The sequence below is a fragment of the Lynx canadensis genome, chromosome D3 (genome assembly GCF_007474595.2).
Source record: "Lynx canadensis isolate LIC74 chromosome D3, mLynCan4.pri.v2, whole genome shotgun sequence".
Classification (NCBI taxonomy): domain Eukaryota; kingdom Metazoa; phylum Chordata; class Mammalia; order Carnivora; family Felidae; genus Lynx; species Lynx canadensis.
Genome location: NC_044314.2, coordinates 9,055,980 through 9,070,416, shown reverse-complemented (window position 1 = coordinate 9,070,416; position 14,437 = coordinate 9,055,980). Strand labels below are relative to the sequence as shown.

General features: G+C 45.6%; 1 protein-coding gene across 5 annotated transcripts in view; it reads right to left on the bottom strand.

The window, feature by feature from the left end:
• TMX3 (thioredoxin related transmembrane protein 3) overlaps positions 1-13,724 on the bottom strand; it is a 47,008-nt gene extending 33,284 nt beyond the window's left edge. For 2 of the 5 annotated variants that reach the window (XM_030336034.1, XM_030336035.1), the window contains exons 1-2: positions 12,377-12,418; positions 3,816-3,939 (exon numbers count right to left, since the gene is read on the bottom strand). In XM_030336034.1, coding sequence (XP_030191894.1) covers positions 3,816-3,873 — 58 coding nt within the window. In that variant the 5' untranslated portion in view covers positions 3,874-3,939; positions 12,377-12,418. Of the gene's footprint in view, positions 1-3,815; positions 3,940-5,296; positions 5,337-12,376; positions 12,432-13,474 lie in introns of those variants that run through there. The other 3 variants (XM_030336031.2, XM_030336032.1, XM_030336033.1) reach the window with 3 other exon arrangements.
• Between the last annotated feature and the right edge of the window lie 713 nt (positions 13,725-14,437).

Here is a 14,437-nt window from a genome sequence, read left to right as displayed (position 1 = left end):
ATCATGACCCAATCTCCAAGACTTTCATTTGATGGGGCTGGTGTGGGTCTTCAGAGTCTAAATTTATATTGGGCAGCCCAGGTAATCCTAATGTAGATTGTGGACTAAACGCTGAGAAACACTAATGCTGTGAATGCCTGAAAAGTGACCCATGGAGCGGATGAAATACACATGATACACCAATCCTTTAGTATTTACAATTAGACACAGCATAATGTTGACAGCTAGTTTGAAAAAAAAAAAAAAAATTCAGTTATTTACCTGATTCCAAGTTCTACTAAAAGGCCCATAGTGGAGCTGCACTGAGGTATTTAAGGGAATTTTAAGATTTACATGCCAAAAATCTATTTGTAATCTCTAGACAGTAGTTTGCAAATATGTTAAATCTTTTTTAAAAATACCAGGAAGATAACATTCTTTTTTCAATAGCACATAAAACACCACCTTGACTGCATAATAAAGAAGAAAATGCATCCGTTACGGATATCAAATACTAAATAGTATGACAATTTAACTTATGCTTACTGGCTATCATTTGTCTCTCCCGTCTAGCATATAAGTTCCATGAAAGTAGAAATTTCTGTCTCTTTTGGTCACTGATGTATCACAGATGCTTACAATGTGTCTCGTACATTCTGGCATACAGTAAGTGCTCATTAAATACCCGCTGGGGGCGCCTGGGTGGCGCAGTCGGTTAAGCGTCCGACTTCAGCCAGGTCACGATCTCGCGGTCCGTGAGTTCGAGCCCCGCATCAGGCTCTGGGCTGATGGCTCAGAGCCTGGAGCCTGTTTCCGATTCTGTGTCTCCCTCTCTCTCTGCCCCTCCCCTGTTCATGCTTTGTCTCTCTCTGTCCCCCCAAAAAATAAATAAACGTTGAAAAAAAAAAATTTAAAAAATAAATAAATAAATAAATAAATACCCGCTGAATGAATACTGACCCTACAACTTTTCAACAAAAGAATGATTTTTCAATAAGCCATGTTTGTATGATTTAGGTAGTCGCAAGGACTTACAAGCAAGCATCACCACACAGGTTGGGAAAGGGAGTGGAGGGTTTAGCATTGCACATCCAAGGAGTAAAGGATATAAAGTGTAGGAAGCACCCATCACAGTATCTGGCAGAGGTGTTCCTTGCATACCAGTCCCCTATCCCTTTTCCCAACCCCAGGTGCTTTGCCGGAGGGAAGGTGCTCTGCGTGCTCCATAGAGATTTCTTCCCATGAACTCAACACAACACACAACACAATGCTAAGTGAACAATACATAAAATCTGTAACAATCACATATCAGAGACAAAAATTTAAACCTCTAAATGGCTTATGAATAATGGAATGAAAAACAGTCCCACCACAAAACACCTAAAAAGCTATAATCCACATATTAAGTCTCAGTACCTACAAGAACACTGCATTTTAATCACAGCATTTAAATCATTTTTTCTCAGCTACTCAGGAAAAAATCTTACGTTTTCCTCATCACAGTGTCACTTAAACAGTGACACACACGGGCACTAAATACACACTGAACAATAAGCTAATGAATTACAATTCATTTAATGTAAACCATAGCATCATTTTTATTATTTATTTTTTTCATTATTTTTCTTTATATACCCGTATCCCTTTACATATTATTTTACTCTATTACTCCATTAAATGATTCAAACGATCACAGGAATTCGCTGTGTTTGAGACTTTATTGCACCTGTTGGTTTATTCATACTGTTCCCTCTATGAGACTAGCCATTTCCTGGACAAGAAGGATTCGTTCTGGTCTGTCTTTAATCTCTAGAGACTAACCCAGTAGTTCGTAAACAAACTGTCTCAGTGAATATGACTATGCTGGTGAACGTTTAAGTACACGCGTGTCTAACCAACAAGACAGGATGAAACAAGATTGCCAACAGATGAGAACATGCTTTCGGGAACAACAGTTGAAAGCGATAATTTCTCAAACATTGTTAAAAGCTCATTTCAATAAATCAACCCAAGCATATCATTCTCTCTTTGGGCGAGAACTCCTGCCATCGCTCTGGTCTCCTCTCAGGGCTTCAACAACTCGTGTTTGACTCTGCGACTGCAGCCCTCACACCTCACGGCACCCCGGCTCTTTGGACCCCAGCGCCTTGTTCTCCAACATCACTAGGCCAAACGCCATACATTCACAACAGCTGAGAAGAGGGAAACGCACAGAAAGTGAGTGTTTCGTTTCCATACAGCCAGCAGTGGTGCAGTTCAGTAACTACGCTAAGAATCTTATCCTGTTACTTCTGATGGTTCTTCTTCGTACCACACGGCCAATTCATCACATCTGTGATCTCAGCCTCAAAAATGTCTGTGAGCGGTTGCTGTTTCTTCTCTCCTCCGCGGTCACCACCACGTCTGGGCTCCCGGCATCCCACACCAAGATGCATACAGAAGTTGACCTAGGTGATCCTGTCTCTAACTGTTCTTTGCTATCCTACCTGTCGCTGCCAAAAACATTTTTATCTAACCGTCTGCCTTCTCAAAAATGTGTATTACCTCTTAATTCGCAACGGATAAAATCTAAAACACTAGGACGTGAGGTCCCCCTCAAATCTGGTCTTCTGCTTCATCTTACACGCGCTGGCCACTGTGGCAACGATTTCGAATAGGAAACGCTAATACAATCCTCACAACCCTGAGGATTATCACTCCCCCATTTACAGACATGGAAACCACAATTGCGAGGCTAAGGTCTTCCCCGAAGCCCCAGAAGCAGCACATGACAGATGTGGGATCAAAACACAGGTCCGTCCCTTTCCAAAGCTGTACCCTGAGTACAATCCTGATTTCCTACAAAGAAACGTGCACCACATAATTCTGCTTTGTTCACTGATTAAAGGAAAAGGGGACCTCTGTGTACTGAATACAAGGACTTTACCTGTGCTACATATTCAGATCTCAAGAAAACAAAAAGAACAACAATAAAAGACACAAGGCAATACAACATCTAAAGTGGCAGGCAGAAGCAGCAAGTGAATATAGTTTTGCTTTCTGAAGCCTTGCTCCTTCCAAATTGCTAGGATACTCATACTTCACTCAACTTTCTTTTCTCAAATCCTTTCAGGTCGGCATTAGTACTTTTCTTTCTGGAAAGGGTCAGATAGTATTTCAGGCACTGTGGGGAGAACAGGCTCCGTTACGCCTGCTCGACTCTGCCAGTGGAACACGGACAGAGACACGGACGACAGTAAACAAACGAGTGGGGCTGGGTTCCAGGACTGTTCTGTTTACAAAAATGGGCCGCGGGCCAGTTCGGTCCGTGACGGTAGTTTGCCAAGCTCTGCTTACAGGCGTTCATTCTCTGGAACGCACTTCGCTCATTTTCAACTCTACGATTTTGCCGAAATGTTCTCTCTAATGTGAATACTTTCTGGATCCTCCCTTGTATCCATTCCGACTCAACTCAACTTTTTAAAGTCCCTATTTACTCCTCCAACACGCCATCTCAGGCTACTGAGACGACAACTCACATTCTGACTTCACACGGCAACACCAACAGCGTCACACTCACGCTTGTGCAGCTGCCTCAGGTCAACGGAGCATCTCAAGTGGGCTCAAACTAGGAACCGTGGCTTATACGTCTGGCAGGCACAAGAGTAATGCATACAGCATGTTACACATTTGACGGCTGATTCGCTTCACTCAATAAAGTATATAATCTTCAATTATTAAGAGAACCTTAATTTACATAAGCAAAGAGCAGATATTTCTTCTTCCTACCCTGAAGAATGCTTCATGTAATTAAAGCACTTTCACCACGAGAAGAATAAAACAGAGTAAATGCTTACTAGAATAGGAAGTAGCATCCATCTTCCCAACTTTAACTGGAGAACCAATGCTTTTCATCTCAAGACCAACTTCATTCCAAATCGGTTCCAGTTTTTTACAATGGCCACACCACGGTGCATAAAACTTGTTGGGGGGGAGGGGGGAGAAAGACAACCAGTAAAATGTTGTGCTATTATGTACATCAATCTTAATTTTTAAGCAATCTCTTTGACTAAATGTTCTGATAAAGAGTCCATTTTAGACAAAAAGTCTAAATATAATTTTTAAGGTGGTTACACAATAAAAGATGACACGCACACGAATCTAGATAATTTAACTCTTAGTATATACCTCAAAACTGGTTTTACCTTAAATTCATGTAAAATGACTACAAATTCCTATTTAAAATAATTTACAAGAAAAACATCTTTGCTTCACAATGAGTCTATGTTATATATAAAATGAAATCACCAAACACACATACATCACACACACATCCCTTAAGTGTTCAGGATGAACACTTTCTATTTTTATTACAAAAATCCCAACAGAGTAGGTACCTTTGCTACGTTAAGAATAACTACCGGCAAGGCAAACGGGGGATCACTAAGATGACTGGTTTGGCATAAGCACAAGTCAGGTTGATTAAACTGAAACCACCGTTCCTCTTTCTTCAATATCACCACAGGGCTGGGTGGAGGTGTAACAAACTGTTGTGCCTTCGTGAAACAAGACTTATCTATTTTTTTTTTAAGTTTATTTTGAGACCCTGCGAGCAGAGGAGGGGCAGACAGAGGGAGAGAGAGAGAATCCCAAGCAGGCTCTGTGCTGTTAGTGCAGAGTCTGATGTGGGGCTCGATCTCAGAAACCACGAGATCATGACCTGAGCTGAAATCAAGAGTCAGCCGCTTAACCGACTGAGCCACCCAGGCGCCCCAAGACTTACCTATCTTTTAACATGGAAACGTTCCAACATACACAATAGGAGAAAGAATTAAACAATGGACTCTCGTGCCCCATGGCTTAGCTTTAGCAATTGTCAACTCTGCTATTCCTATTCCATCTGTATTGCTGCCATTGATTTTTTACTGAGGCAAGTTAAAAGGAATCCCAAACATGAGGTTTAAATACATTCCAAACTTGAAAGTGAGTTAAAGAAGGAAAACGAAAATTTGATTTTGTTCCCTATTAACACGAAAACATGATTTTGACCATCAAGTGATATAAAAAATTTCAGAGTGAAGTCTGTAGTAAAGTCATACCACAATCTCCCTCAACATAATCCATACGTCAACCTCTTCAGAATTTCAGCACAAACAGCTCCTTGCCAGGAACCTTAAGGCTGAGGTTCATTTTAATATAGTAACCCAAATAGTACTACCTGACAAAAATTGACTAATACACATCAAGTACTAACCATATACTACCATATGTGTCTGGAAGAGACTAGAAAGTAACACTTACAACAACAGAGGTAGAAAACAAAAATTTACATACTCACATCTACAAGCCAGATGTCATCTTTTCGATTGTCTTTAAACCTATAAAACAAAAATGAGAAAACCAACCTCTGATCGTGTGTGTGTGTGTGTGTTTCCACTGTACAGCAGGTAGAGATAATCAGCTGATAAATATTAGGGCACAGAACAAATTCTATCAACAAGTTTTTTATGTAATTTTTTTTTTTTACTAAATGACCTCTAAATCTTATCCATAAAACATCTTTTAAAAAGTAGAGAACTGAGGGGCGCCTGGGTGGCGCAGTCGGTTAAGCGTCCGACTTCAGCCAGGTCACGATCTCGCCGTCCGTGAGTTCGAGCCCCGCGTCAGGCTCTGGGCTGATGGCTCAGAGCCTGGAGCCTGTTTCCGATTCTGTGTCTCCCTCTCTCTCTGCCCCTCCCCAATTCATGCTCTGTCTCTCTCTGTCCCAAAAATAAATAAAAACGTTGAAAAAAAATTAAAAAAAAAAAAAAAAAAAAAAGTAGAGAACTGAGAAAGTAATCAACAGTTAAAAAAAAAAAAAAAATTGGGTGAGACCTGATAGAAACACAGGCATACGCCTCAGCTCCTGGCCTCTCTGCCCTATTTACACCCGTGCACTGCAGGTAACACAGCTGATCGGAGGCCGCTCTCCTGAACAAGTTCGGTCCTCCGTTGGTATCTGGGAATTTGAATTTCAGGACGGTTTCTACCATTTCCTGATAAGATGGCTCATGGTTCCAGGGCGCTTGGGTGGCTCAGTCACTTAAGTGTCTGACTTCGGCTCAGGTCATGATCTTGCAGTTCAGGAGTTTGAGCCCCGTGGCAGGCTCTCCGCTGACAGCTTGGAGCCTGGAGCCTGCCTTGGATCCTATCTCCCTTTGTCTCTACCCCTCCCCTGCTCGTGCGTGGGGTCTCTCAAAAGTAAACATGAAAGAGGAAAACAAAGCAAAACAAAAAGATGGCTCATAGTTCTAATGCTGTGCAAACAATGTGATTTTATGATGAACATCTGCTTTCCTTGTGGGAGTCTGAAAACCTGGTACAGACTAGGCAGGAGGGTGCTTATATGACCACAATCCCTAAGTATGGGGTCTCTACTGAGCTTCCTCAGTAGATAACATTTCACACTTGTGGTCACAATTCCAGATGAAGGAATTAAGCACATCCTATGGGACTCGACTGGGAGAGGACTCTTGGAACCTGTTCTGGTTTCCTCTGGAATTCACCCCCCGTGGCTTTTCCTTTTGTTGGTTTTGCTCTGTGTCCCCTCGCTATACTAAATTATGGCTGTGACTCTGACTACAGGCTGAGTCCTCTGAGCGCGCCTAGTCAATTACCCAACCTGGGGGTGTTCTGGGGACCCTGTGACACAATACCCTACAGCCACAGAATCTTCCTAAAACACTGTTCTGCTCGTTTGATCATGTCTCTCTTATTTGACACCTTCAAGGTACCCTCCCACCACCTACAAAAACAAGTATAAAGTGCTACACATACTCACGTACTAGCTGCAACTTAGCTTTCCACTCAAATGTTATTAGCACCCTACAATTTCCAATCACCCTATGGTATGTATCAGTTAAATTCACATGTTTATTTGACTTTCGTGTTCACATCCTATTCAGCTAAAAGCATTTCTTACTCTATAACGCCTTCCTAAATTCCTCATAGCTAGAAACAATCTTTCCATATCATCTTTATCCTCTTTATGATTCTTATCCATTTCCACAAACGCAATACTTATGTATTATCCAACCAAAAGTATGCTCATCTCCTAATACCTTGCACAGAAATCTATATTCAAAATCTATACTGAATGAAATGACAGAAAGTCTCTATGGGGATATTTTAGTAAGATTCTTAAACCTACAATGAAGACAAAGAGAACGTATCTCCAGTATCTGAGCTCTTAGGTGGTCACATCTATCCAACTGTGACACAAACGGTCTGTCCTGCACTATGGGCACTCTTAATCAATCTCCCAGGTTGGTAAACCCAAATCTTACCTTTGCTCCATTTAGTATAAACTTCTACTTTACATACCAGTATCTATCACGTGGAGCTACCCAGGCAAAGTGGAACAGCCACCTTAGGCAAACTGTTGAACCAGAAACTCAACTGATGGTCACTATTCTTGAGGCAAAACCCCATATTCTGCACCCAGTGGTAAATGGAGGAGGTTACTGTCTCCAAGTCCTTAAGATCTAACAGCCTTTTCATCTCTCAGTGATCTGAGTCTTTGGGAAGGAGTCGGAAGGGTGTGCAAGTCCTTTACAGGGGTCCCCCACCCCCCAACAGAGACTGTAGTCAGTAACTGTAAAATTGAAGGAAGGGGTCAGACAACCTGGTCAACCATGGAGCACTAGTGAAAAGTACCTGACTGGCGAACTGCTGCATTGAGACCCAGACTTGAGATGCGTAGTCCAGACTGGGGTCATCTTGTCCCCTCCCATCAGGGGATCAAGCCCGTACTTCGAAAGTTCATTAAAATGCTCAAGTACCCCTGTGGGTTAGGAGGGGTGTGGAGCACAGAGCCCACTATATGCTCTGTGACTGGGCCTATCACTGTGGAGCCTGAACGGTACACGCAGGGCTGTTATCAGATGCAGTTCTCAGGGAACCTGAACAGGAAGCAAATGTGAGTCTGCAGGGCCCAGGGAGCGTGGCTGGAGTCAGCGGAACGCAGTGGAATGGAGATGGGCGGGCCAAACACAAAGAAGGTGTCAACTGACAGCAAGACCCAGCGGGACGCCAGGGGTGGGACGCGAATGGCGAGTCCACTGGCTTGAAGGAAACTATCTGGGGCAGCGTTAATAGCCTGGCCCGGGGCCTGACAAGCGGGATGCATTTTGCACAATGTTTTAGTGTCTTCTCACCACTGTGGCCGCTGTGCACTGCCAACCTAATCTACGATGGGGTCGGAATTCCCACGGGCCATCCTCTCGGGGATCCAGGAGCCAACGTACCGTGCGTATGTATGCTTGCTTTCGAGTGGAGAACGACTCGGTCTCCACATTTAGCTAAAAGCACGATATGCTTGTTGGATAGATTTCCTTTTGCAGCCCGGGGCCTCTCTGGTGGGCATTCACACAGGTTACAGAACATTTTATCTTGGCGGGCATTGCCTAAGGCCCACAACTGTCACTGTGCTGAATACCTCAAACTCACATGACACTGTATGTTAGAATAATAATGAGGAAAAAAAGCATTTACTAGGAGCAGAAATGATCTTCATGCAAATGTCTCATCTCAACAGGGGATCCTGTTTTATATGCTACAGAACCAAATGGCCAAGCCATTAGCTATAGCCCCTGAGAGTGAAAACATAGCAGAGCTCATCTGCTGGGGCCAGAGCAATAAACAGGAGGTGGGGGAACGGTGGGGCAGACAGTGTCATCATCGTCCACACCGCATGAAGCTGCCCGCTGTGCAAGGGCTCCTTCCCATGCTCGCTGAAGGACAGGTCTCTTTCAGGTTGGATGGCAGCCACATCCAATTCCTACAAGTTAAGCCAGAGGAGCCATTAGTGCAACGGCCCAGCGGTGGTCCTGAAGGTCTACCGGGTCCCCATTGGGCCAGAGGCGGCAGTGTCTCCTTTGGTGTTACGTCTGGGAGGCGGAAGGGCCTGAGACCTTTCCATGCAGTTGCAAGATGCCGGCTGGGCTCCCGGAAGTCCCATTTCCATTCTCCTGGGGATCCAGAGCTGGCCCTATTTAGGAACAAGACTGGAACTTCTGCTCCTGAGCCCACCACTGCACTCCCCCAAGATCAATAATGGTCTCTCAAAGGGCGTGTACCTTTCTTTCAGCCAACTTGGGGAGCTTACAGGTTGGTCCACGTTGGCCTCTGGGGCTGTCCTCCTGCCATAGGCTCTGGTCAGCGAATTGAGAGTCTGCTGAGAGGTGTAACTCAAATGGCAGGTGTAGATCAGTGGGGCTAAGAGGGGGAGGCTTGGCGGCCTGTTGGAGGGCCTCCAGGGTATCCTGTTGGTTGGAGCCCCACTCAAGAGCAGCAGCCCTTCTCGTAACCTAACGGAAAGGCTCTATCAAATCTCCACATGGGCTCTCTAACATCATCAGTAGTCAAATAGGTCCACCAACCCCTGGTGGGATTGGGCCCCTTTTTCTATTTTTTGGGTCAAATAAGGTCAAAAGTTTGGTAATGATTTCCTGTGGAATGGGATGTCATACCACTTCCCAGATTAGGCCCAGGAATTTCAGTTGGGAACTAGGTCCTTGCACCCTGAGTGTGTTAACAGTCCAGCCACGATGCCCCTCGTGAGTCATCACGGCATCCAGTCCTTGTTGGGCAGTGCCCTCTCTAGGCCCTCTAGGAGGTTGTCATCAATAAGCAGAAAGCCAACGCCCCCTCCAGAAGGAGGATTTCTTCCCGACTCTGGCCTACCCATTGATAGCAGACAGTTGGGGAATTTGAACAGCCTTGAAGAAGGACATAAAGCTGTGCTGGAACCCATTCCATGTGAAGGAGATTGACCAGTCATCAGCCCTGTAGGGAGGGATGCTGGAAAAGGCATCTGTGATGTGAACTGCTACAGACCGGGCTACCTCCAGTACCTTCTTCATGATGTCAGGTATCACCAGTGGCAAGAGCAGCACTTTCTTATTGAGGGATCTATAACGAATATCTAGTCTCCCGGTACCTGAGGCCTTGTGCACAGGCCAGACGGAGCTACTGAATGGAGAAACAGTCTCACGGACCACCGTCTTCTTTCACTCAGAGATCAGGATGGCTGTTTACTCACCAGGCAGCCAATAGTGCTTTGGGGAGAAAATGGCACCAAGAGCCGGTAGTCAAACAGGTTCACCGTCTTCCACATGCTCCACTAAAACGGCCCTCATTATAGCAATTCCCAGTGGGGCTTAGGAACAAAGGCGAATGGGAGTTCACACAGACAATACATCTGTACCAATAAAACACGTAGCAGCAGGGGCCAGAAAGCACTCACCCAGAGCCAGCCCTGGCCAAAGTGCTGTACCAGTCACCGTGGACTCCAAACTGGGAGGCATCATATGCATCCTCCTCATCAAGGTCGCAGGGTATCAGGGTGCACTGATACCGCAAAGGCCCAAGAAGTGCAGTTCTCCCCAACTTTCCCAGGAAATTCTGCCCACGGCACAAGATCTCCAGCCTACCCTGGGGGACAGAGGGACTCAGCCTAATACCTGCTGAAGGTCTGAGTAAATGTTTCAGAGCTTTTCTGCCGATCTGGAGGAGACACTGCCTGCAACAGTCACATAGGCTGTCATCACGCTGACCCTCATGGGGACTGCCCATCAGGCCTCTCCTTGCTTAACATCTGGCCGTGAGGTCCCTGGTGAGGAACCCATCAATCTCTCCCTATGAGACCCCATTATCGAATACACAGACCCAAAGACTTTTTAGGAAAGGTCTATGCCTCAGTTGCCCAAGGAAGGGCACTCGGTTCCCCCTCTTACATTGCTGTGCTGCTCAATCTCTGCTATCTTGGTGATGGCTGCTTTTTCCAGGTCTAGATTATTTGTGTCAGTGAAGACCCGGACTTCAGTCTCAGACAGACTGAACTGATGAGATGAGGCGGCTTACCTGGGTTTGGTAATAAGCAGGAGCATCGAAGAGAAACCTAGAAATCTGAGTCTGGGTAAGTCTCATTATCCACGGTTTCCTAATCTCTCAACGTAGACCCAAGGGATCGCCAGGATGGCTCGCAGGACCACTACGGCCTCTGTGAGAATGCGTCAGACACGTTTTTCAGTGACAGGAAACTTGTCACAGGTGGGCCCAACCTGGCAAACTCACCCAGCACGCTGCTGAGCAGGGTTGTAGGTATCCACGCCTGCTCATCTCTCCCTTCCTCCCCCTACTTCGGCAGATGTTCCCACTGTGAGAGCAGTCTAAAGGAGAAAGTCTATACTAACACAGCCCTCAAGTCATTGCCAAGTTTAACCAGATTACCTCCACCTTAACAAGGGTTCCCTTCAAAATCAACATTTTGTGCAAACCATCTGCTGTCACTCTCCAATTATCCATCAGCAGAGCTAGTGGAGTGCTCCACGGATCCTCAGTAATTTTGCTCTTCCAGCAAAGCGCTGTGCTCAAATGACCACCTGGCTACGGTACCAAGTTTGTTGTGTAAAGGCAGTTAATTAGGACGACAAACCAAACTGAAAGTAATAATCAAGTCTTTATTCACTCACTATGACAATGTAAGCCAACAGGCAAAAAAACCAACCGAACAAAGAAAAAAAGGCACCAGCTCCTCAGTGTTCCCTTTTTCCAAGTGGAACAGTACCAGGTGCGGGTCAGGCGGACGCGGCGTAGACAAAAGAATTCATCTAACTGGAGAGGAGCACTGATCCAAAGGCTTCCGTCCCTTTAGGGACACGTGGGCAGGAGAATGAAAGATGGGAAGACACACGAGTGGAAAAGTACAGAGTCCAAGCAAAGAAAAGTGCCTTCAGCAAAGCCCCTAGATAAAGAGGTGTCAGAGGAGATGCCTAGGAAGTGCTCTGGGTGAGGCCCCCAGTAAGAAGCCTTCAAAAGAGGCAACTGGGCGAGGAAGGCACATATCCACGTGAGCTAAGCTGGCCCAGGGGCCTAGTCTGTGATCAAAACTCCCTCCAGAGTCTGCAATGCGCTGGTGCACCAAGTCTGGGGTGGGGAGGACGGCTTCCCTGCTGAGGCCTGCCAGGAAAAGCTTTATAATCGCCTCCGGTCAGGCCTGAGAGATCACACGTAGGACTTCGGTCTGTCTAGAGCTGGACTCCTCACTATCACTACTGACCTAGTATAAGCAAAGCCTCGTAATTAATGCTATGGTACTATAGAAATACACAGTATAGTTACCAAATTCCAACACCTGCTCAGTTGTGATACAAGCAGAAAAACATAACACAATGAAAAATGATAAAACAAAATATGAATTGTTAGTAAACTCTTTTGAGTACAACGGCACTCAGAACAACTTCTGAAACAAAAATTACTGCTATATAAATACTGATCGTGACTACCTCTATTATGAAAAGATTAAATTCGTGCAAATATTCAGATAACGCCAGAGTTTAAAGAAGTTAAAATGCTATTTAAAAACAGGTATACTCACGATTCATCTAAATCTTCCACAAATCCTTTACAGAAAGCCATATCAAGTAAAAAAACTGGGAAAAAAAAGAAAACAAAGGACAAAATGTTTACAATAAAAGCTGACTTATTACTTGTTTTGTACTACATGCTTAGTCATCTATAAAATGTTTTTTATTTTTTTACAAACTACCATAAAAACCACCACTGATCCATTCCCAGGCACTAACAATGCGTAAATATAAGCAGTTCATCCGTTTACTACATATTTGCTCTGCAGGCAACTATACAGTGACCAGCAAGGTTTATGTTGGATTGTAAGTCTGAGGAACAGAGGTTCTCTTTCAACATATTTTTACTTTCATCCTGTTTTTCCTTTTGGCCATTCTACCTTTTTTTTTTTTTTTTAACAGACACAGAAACCGTTCTTCTATATCTCTTCAGTAATAAGAAATATTACTTATCTTCTCCTCTGTATAAACTCCAACTGCCATTCAAAATCCTATGTTTTATTTTTTCCCACTTTATGGATAGAAACAAAACTGAGCTACACCTCTACCACTAACAGTTCTCACAGCCCGGCACGGGAACCAAACGGTTGCCGAGGAAGTGAGCACACTAATGGGGACCAGGGTACCTGATGCTGGCAAGAGGCCGAGAAAGGCCACCACAAACTCTGATCACTTTTCACAGTGCACAATCTGGCAACCTGACCATGACCCGTCCTTGGCCATCTCTCTTAGCCGCAGGTGGGTAAAAATTCATCAGACGTGACCAGACTCGGAACCTAAAGCCAAAGCAAGGTCTGGCCCCAAGCTGGGGTGGTGGAGTCAGCGCTATTGAAACTATCACGCCTATCAGTGGAGTCAGCGCTATTGAAACTTCCTGTCACACTAAGCAAAGAACCAAATGGAAGACAGGCGCATCTTTTTCAGGCACGGGTCCCCGGCACAGCCACTCTGGGGGAAGGAGCCAGCAGCTGGGGCTATCTCGGCGGATCCCAGGGCTTCTCTGCACGCAGGCGGGAGACCCCGGCCCAGGCCCGACCCCACCCCGGAAAGGTCCCAGCACGCGCCCGCCCCATCGCCCCCGCCCCCATCGCCCCCCGCGAGGTCCTTACCAGTGGCGCAGAGCCGCAGGCCGGCCCCGCGTCTCCTAGGTGCCATACTCGCCACGGGAGAGCTGCACAAGCCGCGGAGAAGAAAGAGACACCGGCGGCCGAGGCTTGAGCTCCCGGAAAGGGAAGCTGGCCTTGGCCGCGCGGAAGGGAAGCTCTGCACGCAGGGCGGGGGCGGGGCAGGCGGGCCTCCTCTACTCTCCCAGGACCTCGCCGGCCTCCGCCTCTGAGCATGCGCGGAACCGCGGCGCATGCGCAGAACCGCAGCGCTTGCGCAGTTGCACCTTGAAATTCTGTGCGCCTCCGGCGGCCTCCGGGAGCGTGGGAACCTAGCCTACGGGCGCTTTCCTGTGGGGGCGGAGCGGCGTGTAGAGTCGGGGGGCGTTTCCGGGAAGTTAAATGCCAGCTAAACTTAGAGGGTAAAGTGAGGTAAACTCAAGCGCTGCTTGAGGTTTAGTTCGGCCAGCACTTTGGCTTGTTCCTCGTGGACAGCGAGCGATCAAATTCGTGAAAAGAGGTGGGTGTCAGCAGGTGTCAGAAAAATGGAAGCCTATGGATTGCAGTCTGAGCCCCCGTACATTGCCAAAATATGGACTCTTCGAACCTGTTTGCAGAATGAGATACCTACTCTGGTGCTAAGCGCCATTAATGCGGGTTTTTTTGTTTTTTTGTTTTTTGCCAACTAAAGGGGTTCCGTTAAAAAAAAGTCTTTTCTCTTGGAACCTGAAAAATTGAAGTTGATCTTATGATGTAATTGATAATTTGCACCTGTTTTTTTATTTCTTATAAGAGTAAGATACTAGAAAATACTTGTTGCTATTTTTCCATACACAACGACAAATATTTATAAATATTCCTGCCGCAATCACTACATCTGATTTAGATGAAAATTTCATCAGACATAAAATACCAGAGGATTTAGATTAAATCAACTTTGAACATGTGTTATGAGAATAGAAATGGATT